Genomic DNA, 20,726 nt, shown 5'->3' with positions numbered 1-20,726 from the left:
CGCCGTGTGCCCGGCGACCACCTTCTAGGAGAAGGCAAGCACCGATTTTTATGCGCCACTTTAGGACGCCATTAAAGGCCAAAGTAATACGAAATAACCGCACGCCGATGGCGGCGCCGTCGCCGCCGTTTATTTCGCCTCGTAAACATCGATACGCACCGTGCAGCCTCTTCTTCTCGATTCTTCCCCGCCGATTCGGGGTCTTCTCGTGCGGAGCCGACCCTACGGCAAACCCTACTCCTTCGAAGGAATAAAGACCAGGTATCGTAAATGCGCGAAATAACCATCGGAGAGCTCTGGTTTCTTCCGACGCGGACCAAGGAAGAAAAAGATCGGTGGTGAGAAGGGACGCCAGAAAAAAGGATGAGTGGAATGGTGGGAGATGGGAGGGGTAGGTGGGAGACAGCCGACCGGACTGGAAGCTCGAAGGGGAAACAATAATTTAGGAACACCCGTCCGGGCGAGAGACCGAACGCCGAGGAACAATGGGCTCCTCCACCTCGAAGGTGAAACTCGTCGTACCGCACCGAACACCGAGACACTGATTCTCTAATAAAAGTCACCATGTAAACACGAGTTTGCCATCCTCCGCTCTGCAAGAGCAAGCGTTACGAGCGCTGACTCCTGACATCGAACCAACGGGTTTGGATAAACAGTATCCTGCTTCGTTGTCGCTCTATTCCACTCTCTGTTTTGTGAGAATTAATGCGTATGTTGGCAGCGTTTCTTTGTTCCGACGCTGGATTGATTTGTACGAAGGAACCTGAAGTGATCTTTTTGTGGATTGTCTTTGTATCAAGTGTGGGTGATGGGAATTATGGATGAGACGTATGGTGGTGGCTTGGGTTGCGATACAGCGCGATTTTTGTAATATATCTCGAACGCGAGAATGGTAAAAGTTTGTATCACATTTCCGAATGATTTATTATTTCAAAATGAAAATTAAGAGGGTACCTACTTTCGTATAAGGTTTGCGATCGATAAAGTCTTCTAAGAAGCCATCGATCTCGATGTAGATTTTGATGATAATTTAAAACTCGATTTAACGTTAAATAAATTACATCCAACGGCGTTTAAGGGAGGTTATATTCGTGTAAATTGCCAATCCGACCTGTAATCGAAACATATGTACATGAAAGATTTATTGCGTACAGCGTGCTAAAACGAAGCATCGAGGCGAGAGATTCAATAAAACCGAGTAACCGGACCAGAAAATAAATACGTCAACGCTACGCTCGAACCCGATGTGTGGTTCGCAACGTTAATTATCGCACTGTTAACCAAGGAAGGTTAAAATTTGCAACAACGTCGCCTTTCAGATTAAAAGCAAAACGAGATTAAAGGAATCGTTTGGCTCCCAGGGTATCTTTGCCAGTGACAAAAACGGGTTTGCTTAAGCGAAAAGCAATTAATCATCCATACGAGTTCCCGGTTTGCGTGTAATCTCCCGTTCACCGTGAACACGCTCGAATCCACTGGCAAAAAGCCGATGGTTTCGTCGCGAAAAAAGAAGGGAATGAAACGAGAACGAAATGCTCGGACTTCGCGGTCTGACACATATTTATGCAGCCTGGAGCTCCATTACCGTGCCACACTTCTGAATATTACTTCTCGAACAAACACGCCACACTCCGAGAATAATATACCACCTTGGGATACCGAGACCGATCTTCGCCTGCCGGTGCTAACCGCATTTTCTACTGCGCTCCATTTTCTCCCCTCGCGCGCCAAATCGACCGCGATTCAAATAACTTTCGTCCCGCTCAGTGTACGAAAGGCAAACACGTCGATTGTTCGTTTCGCGATAAGGGAACTCGAGCGATCCCGTAAGAACCGGTTCGCGACATTCCGCGATCTTTCTGCAAATTCGAATATATCGAATATCTTTTTCTTTTTATTCTTCGTGATCTCCGCGCTATCTTCGCGCGGTATTCGCGCAAACTTCTCCAGAAATCTCATCGATGGTCCTATTCGTTCTGGTTTCTTTTATTTTTCTTTTTCTTGGGTATGCTACGAGATCAGATTGTGAACGTAACACGGAAGATTACGACGAACACGAAGCAGAAAAGCATGGTACTGCTCCATGACTGCACCTCTCCTGTAAATTTGACCACGTCACTTCTCGCCGTGTTAACGGCGAATATTTTTCTGTTTTCGCAGAATCTTCACCAGAGTTCGCATCGATAGACTCTTTCCCTTCTGATCTCTGCTCTTTTTCATTTTAGACACGTTACAAAAAAAAGTCTCGAATGTAACACGGAAAATTACGATGAACACGAGCCAGAAGAACGACGAATCGCTTCGTCACTCTCGATCAAGGTGGAGTCACGGCCGCCATGACCTTGCACGAGGATCGATCTTCGCGCGGCGCGGAATTGAAGAGCGAAAAGAAGGCCGACGCCGAGCGGCAAATAGAGTACCAGTTCGAGGATATATAAGTGGTTCGTACACGTTATAAGCCGTAGCATAACCATCCCAGGGCGTAACATTAATAGCTTTATGGTTTATTGCTTTCGAGTCTGCGGTTAAGCTTCTCTCCGCTCCCTGCGGGCGAGCTATGCGTTCGAGTCTCTTAGCGGGATAGGCCCATACAAAAAATAATAAATAAATGCATGAACATTTCATTGACATTTTATTTCAGAATGTAATTTCAATTCGTGTTCTTTCGAAATTCGATTGTATCCAATGCAATCGATTCTAGTCGGGGATCATTATAGATTTTTGATCGTCACGGTCTTGCGAGCCTGGATCTCGTTTGCAGTAATTCTAATACTCCATGACAGCCAATCCTGCTCTGCGCTTTACATTATTCCAGTTTCAATACACGCCAATTAGTTGCGAGTAACATTTTAATTGCAAATCCCATTTTTTCATCGATATTCCTCTCTATGTTTTCGGTGCTTTGTAATTTCCAACTTCACCGAGTCCACTGTACATAGATTGTTAAAAGAACAATATCGTGTTTATCTTTAACGACGCACTTGATCGTGCTATTTCTGCCGAGATTCATGTGGAACGGGAAAGATTCAACAGGTGCTCACGTAGTCATTACGTAATTTGCACAGATTGCGAGGTATTAGCGTTTCCAGTCGATACATTCGAAAAAACTTTGTTTCGCAAATTCGCTGTGAACGTGATAGATATAAATTGAAAATAATACGAAGTCAAGCAGTAAATCATACAAAATGATATGCTTCGAGTGAAACATTCACGAAGGCGATACTTAACACACAATGCTCGATCTATAATGAATTACGTGAATAATTTTCTCATTATTACTTAAAATCGACTTTCAATCAGCTCAGTCGACATCCAGCCACTTACTTGACGTTAACGGAGTTAAACGGAAGTAAGATCATAGAGAAAGAAAAATTTCTGTGACGTAGATCGGTAATCTACTTTTGACTTTGTTTACTTGGAACGTAGTTCTTCGACGAGCCATTAAATTTAAAAAAAGACGAATTACAATTTGTAATAGATGTTAATCCATGAATATAAAAAACATGTTATTTCACTGGTTTTCATTTCATCTTTACACAAGACTTTGCTCGTTAGTCTTTGTTGTTTCAGACTTTGTTGTATTGACGATGTAGGAATGTCATGTTGCTTTTGGAACATTTATTTTTTATTTGTAACATTTACAGTTTTGAAAATTAAAGTTGAATGTAACGAACCTCGCCTTGAATATACGAAAAATGATTATGATAGTTTTATCAGTTCAATTTTTATCAATCGTAACTCGACGTAATTATACATTCCACGGCAATTTACATTTTAAATATTACTCACTGTATTCACTACGTTCATCCAGATAATATTGAACACCACAAAATTACCTGCAAATGAATATAACCATTTTTTACAAAACAGCTATTACATAAATATCTTCATAAGCACAGAAACTGAGAAGAGAACGAATCCAATAGATAGAGCTTTAACTGCTATAAAACTTTCTTGATCTCAAAATGACTATTTCCTTTAGGTTCTCATACTTATTCATAAACTTTATTTTAATTGAAAAAGGAGCAATATCGATGGATCCTTTTAGGTCCAAATATTTTAAGGGCCTGTGAGAAAAATTATTATTTATTAATTATGTACAGTGGAAATACATCTTTTTGGATGGTTTTGTAAAGAAGACACGATGCACTAAAATATAATATCCAGCTTACCAAAGATAAATATAATTAATAACGCGCTGCATCAGAAAGCAATATCTTCTCCTTATTCTCGCTTCTTATTTTCACAGATAAATCAATATGCGTGTCAACTGAAACGTAGTAAAGCGCGCGAGATTTAAATTCTCTGGAAACAACGCGGCAATCAACATCGCTCGACGAGAATCACATTTTCTCTTTCCATCCGCGTAGGATAATACGCTCAGGGCACAGGCGAGAATGTAACGACGAATCGAAATGAAGTACGGAGGGTAACAGAGTGGACGAGGAACGAACGACTGCATGTGGAATGCGCTTTGTTCGATCTTCTCTCTCGGATCCGCGACTTGAATGTTGTTCGTGTCTCGTTCCATCGTTCCTCTCCCTTACCTCAGGCGGTAAGATTGTTTCTCGATCCTTCTCGTTCTCATCTCACCTCGGCAACCTCAGCAGCCGCCAGGCTGAACCTCGCGCGTTTGTCGAGGGCACGCGAACTCGCGTTTGCCCTCCGAGAGGGTATTAACTCCCAGCCGCTGCTCGTACACATCATTTCTCCTGTCGCTATCTTTCGTTCTCCGCAATTCTACTGCTAGTTTCTACTCGCTGATTGCGAGAATCGTCCACGAATTATCCTGGCCCCTTAAGCATAGAGTTTCATCTTTTTCAGTACATCACTAACAAAGTGACTGAATCTAGCGTTAGTATTACAGTGTAAGAAACTTCAAATTGAAAATTGTCGGAAGACTAACGGTAAGAAGAAGATCATGAAGATGATGTGGAACTTGGGAACAAATAATGTTGTGTAGACCTTGTTAGAAAATATTTAAAATATATCGTATTTTATAAAATGCTGCTCAGTTAAGCTCAATTTGTACATTTATGAACAAAAGTAATTTCCTTCTCTCCAACGTTCAGAAACAAATTTAATTGTACGTATATTTTCGGTTTCAAGCGAAGAACTGTACTACTTCTCCCCTTTTCCACGCATTAAAATAAGTCGCTGTATTTAATCAATCGGATTCTCAGACAAAAGGTTTTTATTATTCGTTGCTTGTTTTCCACGTGGCACGCTGACTTACTATGAACGCTCGTAGAAAGAAAAATTCACGATTCGATTCTCTGATTCCTTGGTTCAAGAATAAGAGTTTAAATGAAGATAAAACTTAAATAACATAATCGGCTTTTTCTAGTGTGTATTCTCATGACTCTGAAAGACAAAGAACAGATAAGAGAAACTAGTTTGTGGTCAACATGCTGAAACGGTGATCCGTGTTAACAATGGAAGTAGATGCATATCTACTTCGATTTCATGGTCGAAGGTCATGTATGAGCATACTATGGTCTGAAATACTATGGTCAAGGTCGTTACGTTTGACCTTCCTTGAATTGTCTAAAAGGTAAAGCGATAAATTCCACAATTTTTACGATCCACGAATATAAATGACGCAAAAATAGATTTACGTCATATTTTGCATTTTATGTTGAAACAAGTATGCATTTTGTACTTTGTTTCTTTAAATACGATCGCAAGACCTTCTATGTAATCTCGTACAATAACAAATCGTTATATAAATCACATTTGTATAATATATCACGAGAATAAATGTTATACGCACATTAACACATAAGGCTGGTTATTTATGACATAAATAAATAATTTATGATACGAGCGAGAGAAGAAAATCGTAGTAATAGTAGATTATAAATAGGAAGAAACTAATGAGATAGCGTTATACATATTATAATTATAAAATGGAAAATAGATTCTTAGAAATTTGCAGAATGTATAGTATACTAATAATAAGAGAATCGGTGTAATTATATTCGATGTTCAACGACTAATTTGTCAGTGAAATTATTCCAGTTGCCCACAGCTACTCATTAGCAGCGTAATAAGAGCATTAATGAATTCGAAAATGAGATTGTGTCCTTTCACTATCGAATATTTCACAGTATACGAATGCAAGAAACGTTGTTACAGCATTTAACACGTCATTCCTCGTAAAAAATGTCACGTATACATAAATCTTATTTTCAACTACATTTTATGTTTCTTTGGAATTTCCACGTTGCATGGTTACTTGTGTACTGTGTACTCTTTCTGCTTGTTTTTTATTATCGCTAAAGGCCAACACTAATGGAACACGATTAGGTTAAACGTCGATCGAAGCATCAACCAGTGAAAGTGACTTTCACCCCTCCGAGGATTCTGGAATCTTAAATTATCGATACCACAGCTCGTAAATCATTTCGTTGGCGGTCTGAATCGCGGATTCGTAATGGCCGACGTATAACTCGCGCCTCGGATAACAATCTCTTTTCTCCCTTTCGAGCGGTTTCGCCAACTGCGACGCAAGGGGAGAGATTTTAATATACGAGCGGACCGAGATCGGTGTAAACCGACCAACTCGTACCTATGGAATCCCTGAGCTGCAGATAAACACGCAGATACGAAAACTCGACACGTTTGCTTGGCAGTCCCTCTTGAAAAACGCCTTGCATAAGGATTTTCGTCGGGATATTTTAATTGCCGTGACGAATGGTGCTCGCGAATCCTTGGCTTTATTCGTTTCGAAATATCAGTAGCCTCCGTTGCTTGGAATTATATTTCGGTATAGCATGGTTAGATGAAGAATAGAGAACAGAGCTGCAATAGACTTACTTCACCAAAAACAAGAAAGAGTAAGAAGGCAACAAGGTACATTAAAACTCTCTTATACCTTAATTGAAACTAATCTAATATTCTCTCTCTCTCTCTCTCTCTCTCTCTAAATATAAACTCCAGAAGGATCTAAATTACTGAATGTTCTTGAAATATTTTTCTATTAAACGAATGACTTTTCCAACATCATTTATCAAACACAATGCAAAACATTTTTCACGAGCCTGTCGAATTCGAGATGCATCTCGGTCTCGTTATGTTATAGCATCGCTTTTTCTCTTTGGTCGATCGCGGGGTATCCGGTTCGCCGCGTTCTCCGATCGAGGCGAACGTCTGACATTTAACACGCGGCGCATCGAGCCGAGGCGCCTACAAAGGGAATCGGTCTGTGGTGGATCCAGAACACGAGACCTCGCGATCGATCCATCCAGTGTGAATCGCGTATCGGGCGTCGACCACCCTTGAAGAGACGTACATCTTCCTCCAGCTTTTCTCCTTTCTTATTCCACTTCGAGAACCAAGAGACACAAGGATCGCGATGTGGATACATTTCAGGCGCCATGGATCGCGACGCGAAGAGTATACCTATTACCGTTCATTAAGTATTTATTTGCGCACTTTCAAATTATTACATATATATAAAATATATTCGGAATGAAACTCTTGAATCTGATTTTATCTTCTATCATGATTAATCTACCATTTAATAAAAATGCAATAATCGAGAGTGTAAATGAAAATTGGTCACGCTGCTGGAAATTGTATCTATACAAATGACAAGTTAAACGGCTTTAAACTTGTCTGTTTAACGTTAAGATCTCAGAGTGATTGAACATCTACTTCTAACATTTTTTAAGGTTTAAATAGATTTTACGAAGCATCGGCTATTGGTTATAAATAAACACGAAATTTGAGCAACGAAAGTGTATCTTTTCTTTTCGTTTAAATTTGACACCAGTTTTAAGGAGGTTTTAAGAGATATGGAATGGAACAATAGAGAAACGTTCTTCGATCGAAGTTTTGAAAATATAACAAAGATATCGATCTTTCGATCCAATTGCATCAGGTATCGAAATATTTATGGTTACGAGTGTCCATATTGATTTCTTCTTTCGTATTTTGCTCGGTATTATTCAAGGTTATCGATGAGTTTTTCCGTGACCATCCTCGTAAGTACGATCGATCGATGATCCTCGCAGTCGTGGTATGTGGGCGTACTCTGCACTCGACTTCCCTCGAGTTCGTTGCAATAAGCGAGCCGATCTGAGCTCCCTTCTATTTCAAATCGATAACCCGCATTTCTGCTTCTTGCCTGGTTCGCGGAGCATAATGCATTCGACTTATTTTATCAAGACGGAGAAGATACAGAAATCTATCAGGGTTGGTACATCTGTTATGGGGCTATCTTACGCAATCTCGGTAAAGCTTTCTCTAAAGAATCGAGCTAAATGGAAAACGTTTCTGCGAGCATTCATACAAAACGCCCACGCTTGACACATTTGTTTCGTGGTCCGATCCGATGATAATTGCAACGTTGCAAGGAGTCTGTGATTTACCAGTTCAATCACTCGCATTAAAACAGTATTTTTGACACATGATAAATCGTGCAAGATTTAAATGTGCTTAGGGCAGTTATCGATGATTGATGATACCTACTCGTTATAAAGAAACTAGCGTCTGTTTCCTTGGTTTCTCATTTCGTTCTAAATTGCATCGGGTTTAATCACTTTTGCAAGATCTTTCGAGTTTTAGGTTCGTAATGGTATAGAGATTGAGTAACATTTTGTCATTTTTCCATCAACAGCTTATATTTTTCACGAAATATCATTTGATATAATGCATAAAACCAATATTAACAACAAGAGAAACAAAAGAATCAATCTGTTTAAAAAATAAACTTCTATTCTCTGGAATAATATAATAAAATTGATTGGCACTGTGAAACGGTTAAAACGAGAAGCGAATTAAAAATCGACATAAGCTGATGAAGCAAAAACTCGATGAACTTCTTTTCAATTCGGAAAACCCATTTTACGGAGACCTATAACAGTTAGCGGTCGTTAAAACACGACGAGTTATTGCTTAATTGAATCGCGGAATAACGACTCGTTCACGTAACGTCATAGCTCGACTACCGCAACGAGATTCTCTTTATCACCGCGCATACACCTCGTTATCCTCGCGTCATCTGTCGTAAATGATTTTGCTACTAGTTGTGTGAATATGTGGTATATGTATGAAAACGAATATATCGTTATTATGTACCTGCCACGTCCGAAAACCCAGACGATGGACACCAATTTTATCGACACGCTTTATCTCGACATGGTCCGATACTCGGTTTAAGTTGGAGCTCACCTCGAAATCGTACGTCACCAACAAATTCCGAAACTTTGGTGGCAATAACGTAACACGTGAATCGTGAGTCGATAGAGAAAATGTACAATGTAAAATCCTGTTATAAGCAAAGTCAGGAAGATTCTACGCTTCGAAATAAGACGAAGATTAAACGTAATAAAATTACATTACAGGCTTTGAAAGGTGTTTGAAAGAATCGAGAGTTCGAAAATTTGTCTAGTATCTATACGCCAAGTCTTTTAATTTCTAACTAGACAGATTCGATAGACCAAACAGAAAGAGAAGTTCGAAAATGTAGCTATAAATAAAATCTCTTCCTTCAAGGCCTCATTTTGGAGGAGATAACATTTGAACATGTTTAGTTACATTCTTATTTATACAGGGTGGTTGGTAACTGGTAGTACAAGCGGAAAGGGAGTGATTCTACGCGAAAAAAGAAATCGAAAATATAGAATAAAAATGTTTCGTTTGAGGCTTTGTTTTCGAGAAAATCGACTTTAAATTTTCGCTTGGTACGCGTGCGGTACGTTATAACGGATCTCACTGTAGATCGTTGTCTCGATGGAAAAATTAAAAAAAAAAAAAAATATTAAAAAAAGAAATTTTTATTCTATATTTTCCGCTTCTTTTTTCGCTTAGAATCACCCCCTTTCCGCTTGTACCACCAGTTACCAACCACCCTGTATATTTACGTATATAAATGACTTCACCTTAACTTCGATTGTACCACGAATTAGTTTTGGAGTCGTTCTATCGCAAGAGAATGGATGGCATCAAGAATTTTCCAATTACAAAAGTATCACGCTTGTTAAGAATATCGGCTACGATAGAATAAAAGAAGATTCGACAAAGCGTTGCAAATAGATTCACCGATTGTGAAACGAGGGATCAGCCCTTGAATGCGCAAAGGCCCCCGATGCTGTACACTGGCTATTGTTCGATCCATCGAACTCGACGCCCCACGAATCGTTCTCGATTTCTTCCCGCTGTTCTGGATTTATGTTCGTTTCGATTACCTTTGGCTACAGTATTCTTTTTGCGCTTGAAACGAAGAGATTGCACGCGAGAGATTGCGATCGGCTATTTTCTCGCCCGTGCTTTATTCCTGCTTGCGGTTCGGTTCTTCAATAACGCTTCGGAATAGATCGTATCGATATAGCGTTTCAAGTTTGAACGATGATTTCTGTGTACACTATGTTTTTTAAAATACTATATTTAATTGTTAATCGAAATTACTATATAATATTACGATGCTTGATATTTTGTGTAAATGATCCACGTAGCGGTTATTATTTTATGCTAATGCTTCTCTAAAACACGTCAATGATGCCAATTATTAGTTTCTCTAGATTATAACCTTCGTTTGGCATCAAAAGCGAGTAACATTCTCTTTTCTATGAATAAATTTTACTTTATTTTTGAATCGCGAGTCTCCTGTTCTCGCGTAGCAAAGGACGGTAAAGGATAATTTGTCAAAGGTTTCGCTGTTCGCAGGTAAGAAGAAAGCGGACCACCGCACAGTTTAGGACAGGTATCCCATTGCAAGAAACAACGCCCTGCATCTTGTGAATTCTTGAATGCTAGCTCTGAATGCAAACCCAAATGGTGGAATTCCGTTTCCGCCGTGAAGGACATTTGTCGACCATGTTGAGCTTACGCGCAACAGCGTCCCGCGATCCGTTATCCACGGAATGCAAGCGGCGGATTTCAAACCGCGACAGAGGCGATTACAGAGCAATTAAAGTCCTCGAGACACGCGAGGATATCGGTGGCAAGAACACGAGATTGATATAAACGGTGCGGCGTTCGTGCCGAGACAAGAAAGCTGATTTCCCACGTGCGCCACGCCATCTCCTTCCACTTTCCCGATCACGATTTCGCGTTTACTGGCTGTAACGAACGAAGCAACAGGTATTCCTTCGCTGTATCGTGCAATTTTCTTCTTTTTTACGATAATAATATTGCAAGCTATTTTTTTGATCGATATCGGTAAAATAGAGTAGATACATTTTTCAACAATACATTTTTCTGCAAAGATGATATCTTCTACCCTATGCAAAAATTTGCGAAATTATTAAGACAAGAAGTATCTTAATATTACGATGAGTAATATTCTGCAAAATCTTGAGGAGAGTTAAAAAACATGCTTAGTTTCAAATAAAAAGACAATTTTGGTAAAACTGATTTTTTGTAAAAAAAAAATACAAAATGTGGCTTTTATCGTGTTCTTCCACCGTAAACTCTATACGCGTGTATTCATTACACTTTCAACAAATATTCGATACACCATAAAAAATCGTGTAATCTCGCCGGCGTGTTAGGCGTGTTTGGCGTGTTTACAAGGCTCGAGGAATGTTTCACGACGCACCAAGCCGACTTACTCGTATCCATTTCCCCTTCGTTCGCTCAATCTCTTTATGGTTCTTCTCGATTCGCCATCGATGAAAAATCCACCTACTCTTGCCTCTCACCCTCGCCGCCGTCCACCCACCCATTTTCGTAGTTAGACCTGCAGGAACCCTAATGGAGAACGGCTGCTGTTCGCCATCCATCAAATGGTCAGGCAACCGCGAAGCAGCCAAGGTGTCGGCTCGACTTTCCGACCGGCCCACCTTTCGACCCGATCAGAACGATCTATTCTTCGCGAATGCTCTTCACGGGAGATCGCCAGACGTTCTATTGCCATGGGAAAGATAGATCATTTCGCAGTGGGTCGTTTCGTTTATCTAGTTGAGATCTAAACGAGAGTCGTTCTATGCTGAATCCCTATATCGAAGGACGATTGTTCTGTCGTGACGCTATGGAAGATACGTTAGACTGAAATGGAACTAACTCATGGTATACGTATATCGTAATTAAATTTATTCTTTTCAATAGCAGCTGATGAGCATCGATAGGAGAAATATAATATTAAGAGGTTTTAGTGGCAGTACTTGATAATTAGCTGAATGTAAATGTGCGAATTGTAATGGTAACGATGTTTATTATTTGCTCTTCCTAGTTTCAGCGAATTAAATTACAATATGCGTGAGTAAGAGTTAAAGATCGTATCTGGCAAAAAATTCCCAACTGCTTGAATTCCCTACAAATCATAAGAAACTAATCATTTTACTGTATACTAAGAGGCTCGAGTAAATGCCTCAGAAAAACAACTTCATTAACTCATTTCCACTATCTTCTAAAAGGAAACTCCTTTTAAGAAGCCGATCCCTAACAATCATACTTCTTCGCAATTCTGCCAGCAAGGCAAAAACAATATCGTTACTTGAACGAATCGAGTCGCTGACACGCGGCCTATTTAAGAAGGAAAAGGAAACGAGCCATGAATCGTGACGCGTAACGAATGGGCCATTTTACCCATTATTAGTACGCACTTGTGGAAGCACCTGTTACCATCGTCCCTAAGGCCTGTCCATTGGCGCGCCTTGTTTACCCCCTCAGGAGAATTGCGAAAGGGATCGAGCGAAAATGATTAATAGGACTCGCCTCTCATCTGGGGCACGTGGAATTCACTTTTAATTGAATCGATTTTATAGAATAGTTTGCGCAACGAACGCGCGCTTTCAACGCGTGGCTATTCAATTAGTGAATTCTTTGTCGATCTGCACGTGTCACCGTACCGGCCAAATGACTCGGAGACGACGATCGGTCTCGGACGTTTAAATAATAGAGAAGTAACCTCGTGGTCGCGACGTTTATTACCGTGAACAGAAATATCTCGATCCTGTAATCGACGCGATTAAACTTTGAATGGCATTTATGTGATGGTTGGCTGAAACGTTCGATGCCGGACGAAGTTTAACAGCGATTACCGTCGGCATTTATTACGTTCGTGAGGCGTTTGGTATTTCTGTCGGGCAGTCGGAACCCCGATACGCGGGTTACTTACGGGCAACCAACTTGACCGGTTGTTCGTTGACGATACGATAGTCGAGATGGTCGAATTACTGCTTTGGTTAGACAAGAAAAACTGGCCGCAGGGCCTATGAGAAAATTTATCCAGCTTTAATGTAAAAGGATCTTTCTTCTTACCAAGTATTAATAGGATTTTCTTCCTTATTAAGGAAAGATTAATAGGAATTTCTTTCATCATTTCTTTCGTACTTAGTTACGAAAGAATTCGATGATCCTGGTTCCTGAATAGCGTAGATTAGAACTTATAATTTTATTACGTTCTTTTACTATACTTTGTAGTCTTTACATCGAGCTTTACGTAATCGTTATAAAATGCAAATTGCGATTATATTAGAAATTTTCTTACGTTCGTACTTTAACATTCGATCCGTTCTTGACGTTTGTTTGAAGTTTACGATTGGAATGTCTGTAATTTCGTAATATCTGGTTACTTTGAAACTTTTGGAAAAATTAAAGAGAAAACAGTGTTTGTTATGGTCATCTTTCTCTGCCTTTCAATTTACAGAGTTGATTAGTATGACAATTCATAAATATGCTGCCGGTCATATGTAAGAGGATACGTCTTGACAGTTTTTACAAACACTATAATTAACCATAGACTTTCTCGGATGAAAGAGCGTGGTGTTTCTGCAACTTTGTTGCAAACACGAGCAAACGAACAAACAATGAGACATCCTCTGGAATCCCCGCACGAAGATGGTAGAAAAACGAAGGGAAAAAATAAAAGGAACGCTTTCTACTGTCTCCGAACCTGTCCCGATCTCTTTCGAATCCCTACGTCAGGCGCAATCCCACGAGTACATAAATATCTGCCTAGCATATTGAACGGTCATATTTCATGGGGAGGCAAAAAAAGCGAACGTCCCTCGGAAATTCAACGTCTCAATCCGTCTCTGGGATCTCGTCAATATTCCGAGCGGTCAATTAAGGCATGCCTCCCAGATGTCCCTTTCCGATCCTGCACATACACGTCGATGGAGTTGTTGTCCACCGTAGCGAACATTGCACACGAGGTGATCTTACATCGCGTTTATCCTACCACCATGTCCCCCTTCTCGGTTATTGCAACATTAGTTCGCTAAACTAAGATGGTTGAAAACTCGTATGGCTAAAATGACGCGCTACGATGAAGTTGATAATAATTGATATAAATGAAGAGGAGGATTTAAAAGCGTAAGAAGAAGAAAGTGTTAAGAGGAGTATTTTAGACGTTTATACGTCGTACCATAATAATAATAAATTTAATATAAAGAATATTAAAAACTTAAGTTTAGTGATAATACATGTAGGATATTGAAAATATGTCGAGAAAATTGTAGGTGAAAAATTTAATCGATTAAATGTACGAAGAGAAGAATCCTTGTCAATAATTGAGTCTTTGAAATCCAATTACTTTTTCGTTATACTAAAGTAGTTCTAAAAATTCAGTCACGCTAACGTTTTTATTAAGATATTTTTCTTCTTCTTCTTTCAGCCTCCATAAATGTTATCAATAGTGGAATCTTCCAAATTAGATACTTTATCCCATATTAAAGTTCTTCCAATAACTTCCTCATTAGAAGCAATATTTGTTTCTCGTCTGTAATCTTCGCGAACCTTGTCAATAATCGAGTCAAAATTCATTCGTTTCCCGTACCAAACTTTTAAAGAGCCAGTGCCAATAACTTCCTCATTAGACAGAAAGCTTTCGAAAAACAAATCAAACATGCGGCATTCGTAAGCCTTATCTATTCCATTCTACACATCAGCCATCACAACTCTATAAAGGCACGAGATCAAACGAGTTATTCCACAACGTGCGCAATAAAAGGTGCGACAAAATTTATCTCGTTTTACAAAATTCTAATGGTTAGTTCACGGCAGCTTGTAGCCGACGAGTAGAAGCCATAAATCGGGAGATATAAAGGATGTAAATCCGAGTACATACCAAGCCTGAGCTCGGCTCTCGATAGCTGCACGATTATAATACACGGTATGGTAGCGGTGTCGTTAGCGAACACATGTTTCTTCTTTCGAGAAACGATACGTGTCTTTAACATGGGTAATCCGGAAGATCGACGGCGTATCAGGCGCCTACTTAAAGGGAAAGCCATGGCTCGAGCTGATAGAATTAATGCGTCCTGATCAAAGACCGACCGCCTCCTTAAAAAAAACCCAGCCACGAATTTCGTTAATGCAAAAGCGAACGTGACTGAAAGCGCACGAGATCGGTCCCGCTTCGCAAAAACTTATTTCCGATCGGCGTGACCGCGACTGCTTTTTACCGAATGTCCAAAACGATGTCTTCGTTAACTCCAAAATTGCATTCACGGAGACTGAGAAAGGAAACAAGGGAGGAAAGGACCGTATAACGTCCGTCGTTTGTACTCGTTATAGCTATGTCATTAGTGCTGAATGTGGGATGCGAGTTGAGAAGGTATTCGATATGTGGTTTTCGACGATATATCGTTATATTGTTAATTTTAATGTAAATCGTTAATTGGAATGAGAATAAAATATCCGTGTTTAGTAAATTTCTGGAATAGCACGTTATTATTTGAACGGCACAGATGGAACATATGATATGCCACGTTTCCTGCCTTTCGTAGAAGAGCAATTTTAAAATTCAGTTACCCTCTCCGATGCTTGAATTATATCCAAGTACTGATATTCTATTTGTTACAAGTCAGAAAATTAACTAAACAGAAAAGTAAGATGCGGAAAATTAAACAAATAGAAACAGGACGAAAGTTAGCAATACAAAGAAATGTACTCTAATAAACTAAAATAAAATGCATTGAAAAAAATAAATTTCATGGAAATTTATTTTCAATGGAACACTTACATGCGATAAAAAATGCTAAAAATCTCAAATGTCAAAATAATAAAATAAATTGGGAAAGAAATCAAAGTTTGACAATCCTTCGACGTATTGAGATAAATCTTCACGACTGAATAATTTTCCACACGGTATAAAAGTGGCTCCGCATTCCAAAAAAGAACCCTCCGAATTCCACGTGATAAACAACACGAAACTTCGATTAAATAACTCTTTTCGGTTCATAAGACGAGGCAAATTTGACAAGTTATGTGATAACTCATCGCTGCAGTCGCTGCAAACATTTCAATTTGCCTGGCAAAATCTATGTATTCCCACAGTGTTCAGTGAGGACGGGCGTGCCGAATGCGCCATGTTAATTGGCGCTTCATTTCCAGCTGCGATTCACGCTAAAAGCTCACAGCGATAAAGTGCAACGATTAACTCGGCACGGAGTATAATTTGGCGAAGAAAAATGTCGCCTGTCGCTCGAATATCGTACGGCAATAACATGTCGAATGTATTTTCTCCGACAAAATAAAAAATGATAGAAGAAAATCATGAAGAGTCTCCGCACACCGGCGACACCACGTAGGTTACAGTCCCCTAATGGCCACGAACGTATCAACCTCCCCTTATCACGTTAATGGAAACCTTTATGGAGACCACTTTAGGTGATATCTCTCGAAATTGCGGCACACCGTGGAATCTTGGGTGGTTATCTGCCTGACGAGTCGCGTCTTTAGGTTCCGAGCATGGACCCCTTTTTAACTCGAGCATTCGATACGTTCGAAGGAAATCGCTATTTATTGCTTTTCACCCGCTAATTCGCTGACACTTATCTAATTACAGCGTTAAGTAGAGAAAACGTGTTTTGGCTCCGTTAGCCCGTATCGTTATAGATGATTAAAAAGTGATATATAAACTAGATAAGTACATTGTTACGCGTTAATGTGTTTTGAAAGAGGAATTCTATTCAAGTTTGTTACGATATGTAATGGAGAAATTCGTATGTTCAAACGTACTGTCACAACGATGATAGAATAAAGGATGTACGCTCGCACTTCTTCGCTTTTCTTCAAAATCTTGAACTTTACCAAACCACATCTTGATCGCAACTCACTGACAAGCAAGATTTTTCATTCGTACGTTAGCCAACGATCTTTCTACGAGCCGTTCTCCAATATACAAAGCATCTTGAAAGTCGAAGGCGCGTCGACGAGTACAATGTTGAAGTTCAGTCGTATATCACGAGAAGAGGATCACGCGTGTGGTCCAGAAAAGTGCGCGCCGGTAATAACTAGGGACGTAATAAAAGTAAACGGGAAAGGTCTTCTTGCCAAGACGAAGCAGGCACACGGCGATGTGGGTCAAACATCGACATCGCCAGGAATCAAGAGGAATCTCGTTGTTACACGCGCCGGTGCACCTACACGCGCGTTCCCGAAAGCAACGTAAATATTTCCTAGCGGAGCTCGTGCTAGAACGAGGCGGGATTTAAAGAGTTTCCTCTTGCTCGAGTGGGAAGAACGGTACTTTCCAGGTACTTCGAGTAAAAGGAACCCTTCGACCGATCGAGCAGCCACCCACGCGGTCGTAAAACCTGGCGCAACTTTACTTTCTACTTTTCTAGGCGGCCTCAATGATGTACACGCGACCAGGAAGAGTTCTCCATTAGAATTCAATCTGAAAGGTATCGTAACGCGGTGTACGCGTGTCTTCATACTGGTTCGTGCTGGTCGAACGGTACGATCGATGTTCCCAGGCTAATATTTGACGTTCGTAGTGGTTCTAATGCATCTTGTACGAATATAGCCGAAAGATTGAAAATGTTTAAGAGCGAGACATTTTCTGAGAATATTGCTCGTTCGAGGATTTTCTAATCTTTCAGTTATAAATACTTTAAAACGGTCAAGTAATGTAACTTTGGGAGAGTTAGAGGATATTTCATTTTCAGTTTCTAGCCATACAAACGAATACACGAAACGATGAGAGCATTTTGTATAAATTATTTCCAAACTGCACTGTGTTTCGTATCGTCTATTACAATTCTACTGTTACGATTCTGTAAACATATTTTCTTTGCATATATTTGCAACTTTAAGATCGCTAAATTTTATTCGAACATTATTGGTTTTGTATCTATAGTTTATTTAAACGAATTTACTTTTTGCTACAAATGTCAAAAATTTTAAACGTGAAAAAACATAGCTATAACAGCTAGTAACTAATATCAAATTAGTTGCATATTTATACAAATTGTTTTCGTACCATCGCAGTAAGTATTACGTTACTTGACATTTAAATCTCGTTATAATTAGTATATATATAAAATAATTTTTTTATACCAATAATATGAAAATCGCAAATGGTTTAAGCGATGTTTCGGAAAAGGACAACTCACTTTTTCCTTTGACAAATTCGGAGCTGAGATCCGCTGACACATTGTAGCTACCGGCGACGATCAGTAGAAGAAAAGTCACGCCGAGGAGGTTGCAGGTCGACAGCGTTCGTGGCCCGTGTCGGTATTCAAACATGATGAGCTTTCATGCCCTTTACGAACCCATGGACCTTGCCAAGGTGATCTCGACAATGATTCCCACTTCTTCGTGCTCTCTTCGACTGTCACGAACAAGGAGAATATCGGAAGAGTCTCGAAGAAGCGTTTCCGCTGCTGCCATCGCTGTCTCTTCACCGTGTTACTTGCATGGTTTGTGTCATGGGACCTTTTCACGTCTGTAATATGAATAATTCACCATTAGAGTTTTCGAAATTCTATATCCTATTCAGAAAAATTCACGGGTTTATCATAAAGAATTTATGGTTTCTTTATTTAAGAGTATAATAATCTGTTAATGTTTGGTATCGTATCAAGTTTAGTGTTTTTCGTAGAAGTTTAGCCAGATATCGTAGTTTTACTATTTTTAGTACGTTTATTCAAAGCTACAATCACGCGTTGTCACACGAGAGCGAAAAGTCTTTTCATTTGACTCTTTGCTAAAATGTTTAACGCTTGATAACAGTGACCCACCCTTCGTTGGAGAAATGATAGAGAAATGATAATAATAGAATATTTATAGCATCAACTGTAGCGGCATGTGAGTCATAGGACAATTCGAATCATGTCGTTTTGCCTCGAAGTATTAACACCGTTATGATATACGAAATGTAATAATAAACAAACTCCGGGCAAAACAATATAGCCGCTACGCGCAATCGTCAACCGAAGTCGAATTTAAATTTTCCGGTACTCCCCCGCCCAGTATAAATAAACAAACACGATCGTTAACACAATGAATTAGTTTATTATCGAGCGTTCTTATAGCGAGTTAGTATCGAGCAATCTTATATCGAGCGAACGTACGCACTACCTTGTATACGCATATCAAGCAACACTTAGCGAACGACGACTAACTCTGTACTGTGAACTGTTTTAAATATATTGACTACACTAAGCATCAACTCGTCTCATCGCTATATGACCAACACCTTTAATCGTCCTCCACACAACGATTTTTATCTTGAATCTAAATACATCTTTACATATTTGACTAAAGCTTAGAGTTATTAGGTAATATTTAAATGAATTAAGCCCAAGACACTCGAACGAATCGGCACATCTGTTCTCACGAACAAATTTAACGCATAAAGCGGTATTGTCTAACGCGACATATTCGCGTGATTTTTCCCGAGAGTATTCAGCTTTCCAGGACACCGTATGATCAGCATCGATTCCCATACTCGGGCAGCGTACCTCGATTTGGAAATAGAGCACACCGATCGCGAAAAAACGTCTATTCGCCTTTTACGCCAGCAATTGTTTTGTCGTCGCCTCGGCCAAAGGGCTCGCCTTCTTTCCCTTCCTCGCCAAAGGTCTCGTGGATTGTTTCGAACAGATCCAAAGAAGAAGAAGAAGAACAAGAAGAAGAAAGGACAACGTGACGAAGAGGAACAAGGATGAAGAATAGAGGACAAGGAGAGCAGAAGACGAGAGAAAAGAGAGACAATGCAGCGAACAGCAGGTGTCTGCTCTTCCCTCGCCCTTTTCTCTCCCTTTATTTCTCTCTTTCTTCATCTTCCTCCTGGCCGTGACACGATCTTATCCCGGAGGCCCCCTCACGGCTCCTTCTTTGTTCTTTCGCACTCCCCGCAGAGTGGCGAACACGGGTTGCCTTATTCGGCCGTGACGGCCAACGATCAACTTAAACAAATGACGTCGACTAGGGTTTCGTCGAGTCCTCCCTTCCAAGCAGCAGCCTGATTACCACCAGTCTCGTCTTGGTCACTCTCACCCCTTTCTGTCGCTCTTCTATTAATTACGATCCTCCGCTGCCCGATTACGGTTCAGTCGTTCAATCTCGAAGTCGATGAGCGACCGTTCGATCGTGTCGATCGTGATTGTCGAGCATTCCTCGCGCTTCGTCTTCGCTTATTCCCTTGCTCTTCGTTTCTTGCACGAGCTTCTTTCTCTCGGCTCTCCCCTTTCTAACTAGTTTCCCATCTTTGTCCATCTCGCTCGTAGAAGCGACTGTCGTCGTGGTACCAGGCTGTCTGCCGATGAGAAAGACGTGGGACGTCTTGGAAGCTGAGGGCTCGAGACACGTTTGGTTAAACTAGCGTGAATATTTAAATTCATCAGGGTCATCCGGGAGCCAACTGAAAATCCTGGTTCAGCTACGTACAGCTTGGTTCAGCAGCTTGATACGTACGCGACAGTTAGACAATCTCTGACAGCGTAGTAAGTAGATTACAGATGGAAATTAGTAATATGAATATGACTAAAAGAGGAAGAGCTAACTAAACACAACTTCGTTTCATCTACTGAGTATCATAAAGA

At 40.1% G+C, this 20,726-nt stretch overlaps 1 protein-coding gene across 5 annotated transcripts in view; it reads right to left on the bottom strand.

Moving 5' to 3' along the window:
• Positions 1 to 20,726, bottom strand: part of Egfr (epidermal growth factor receptor) — a 178,227-nt gene that overhangs the window by 13,658 nt on the left and 143,843 nt on the right. For 3 of the 5 annotated variants that reach the window (XM_069128729.1, XM_069128720.1, XM_069128739.1), the window contains exon 2: positions 18,294 to 18,625. The exons of 1 other annotated variant lie outside the window; for it this stretch is intronic. In XM_069128729.1, coding sequence (XP_068984830.1) covers positions 18,294 to 18,426 — 133 coding nt within the window. In that variant the 5' untranslated portion in view covers positions 18,427 to 18,625. Of the gene's footprint in view, positions 1 to 18,293; positions 18,626 to 18,820; positions 18,956 to 20,726 lie in introns of those variants that run through there. One more of the 5 variants, XM_069128711.1, reaches the window with a different exon arrangement.

Source organism: Bombus flavifrons, chromosome 2, assembly GCF_040668555.2.
Source record: "Bombus flavifrons isolate JBK064 chromosome 2, iyBomFlav1_principal, whole genome shotgun sequence".
NCBI classification, from domain to species: domain Eukaryota; kingdom Metazoa; phylum Arthropoda; class Insecta; order Hymenoptera; family Apidae; genus Bombus; species Bombus flavifrons.
The sequence above is the reverse complement of the archived record's forward strand: the minus strand, read 5'-3'. Positions and strand labels throughout refer to the sequence as shown.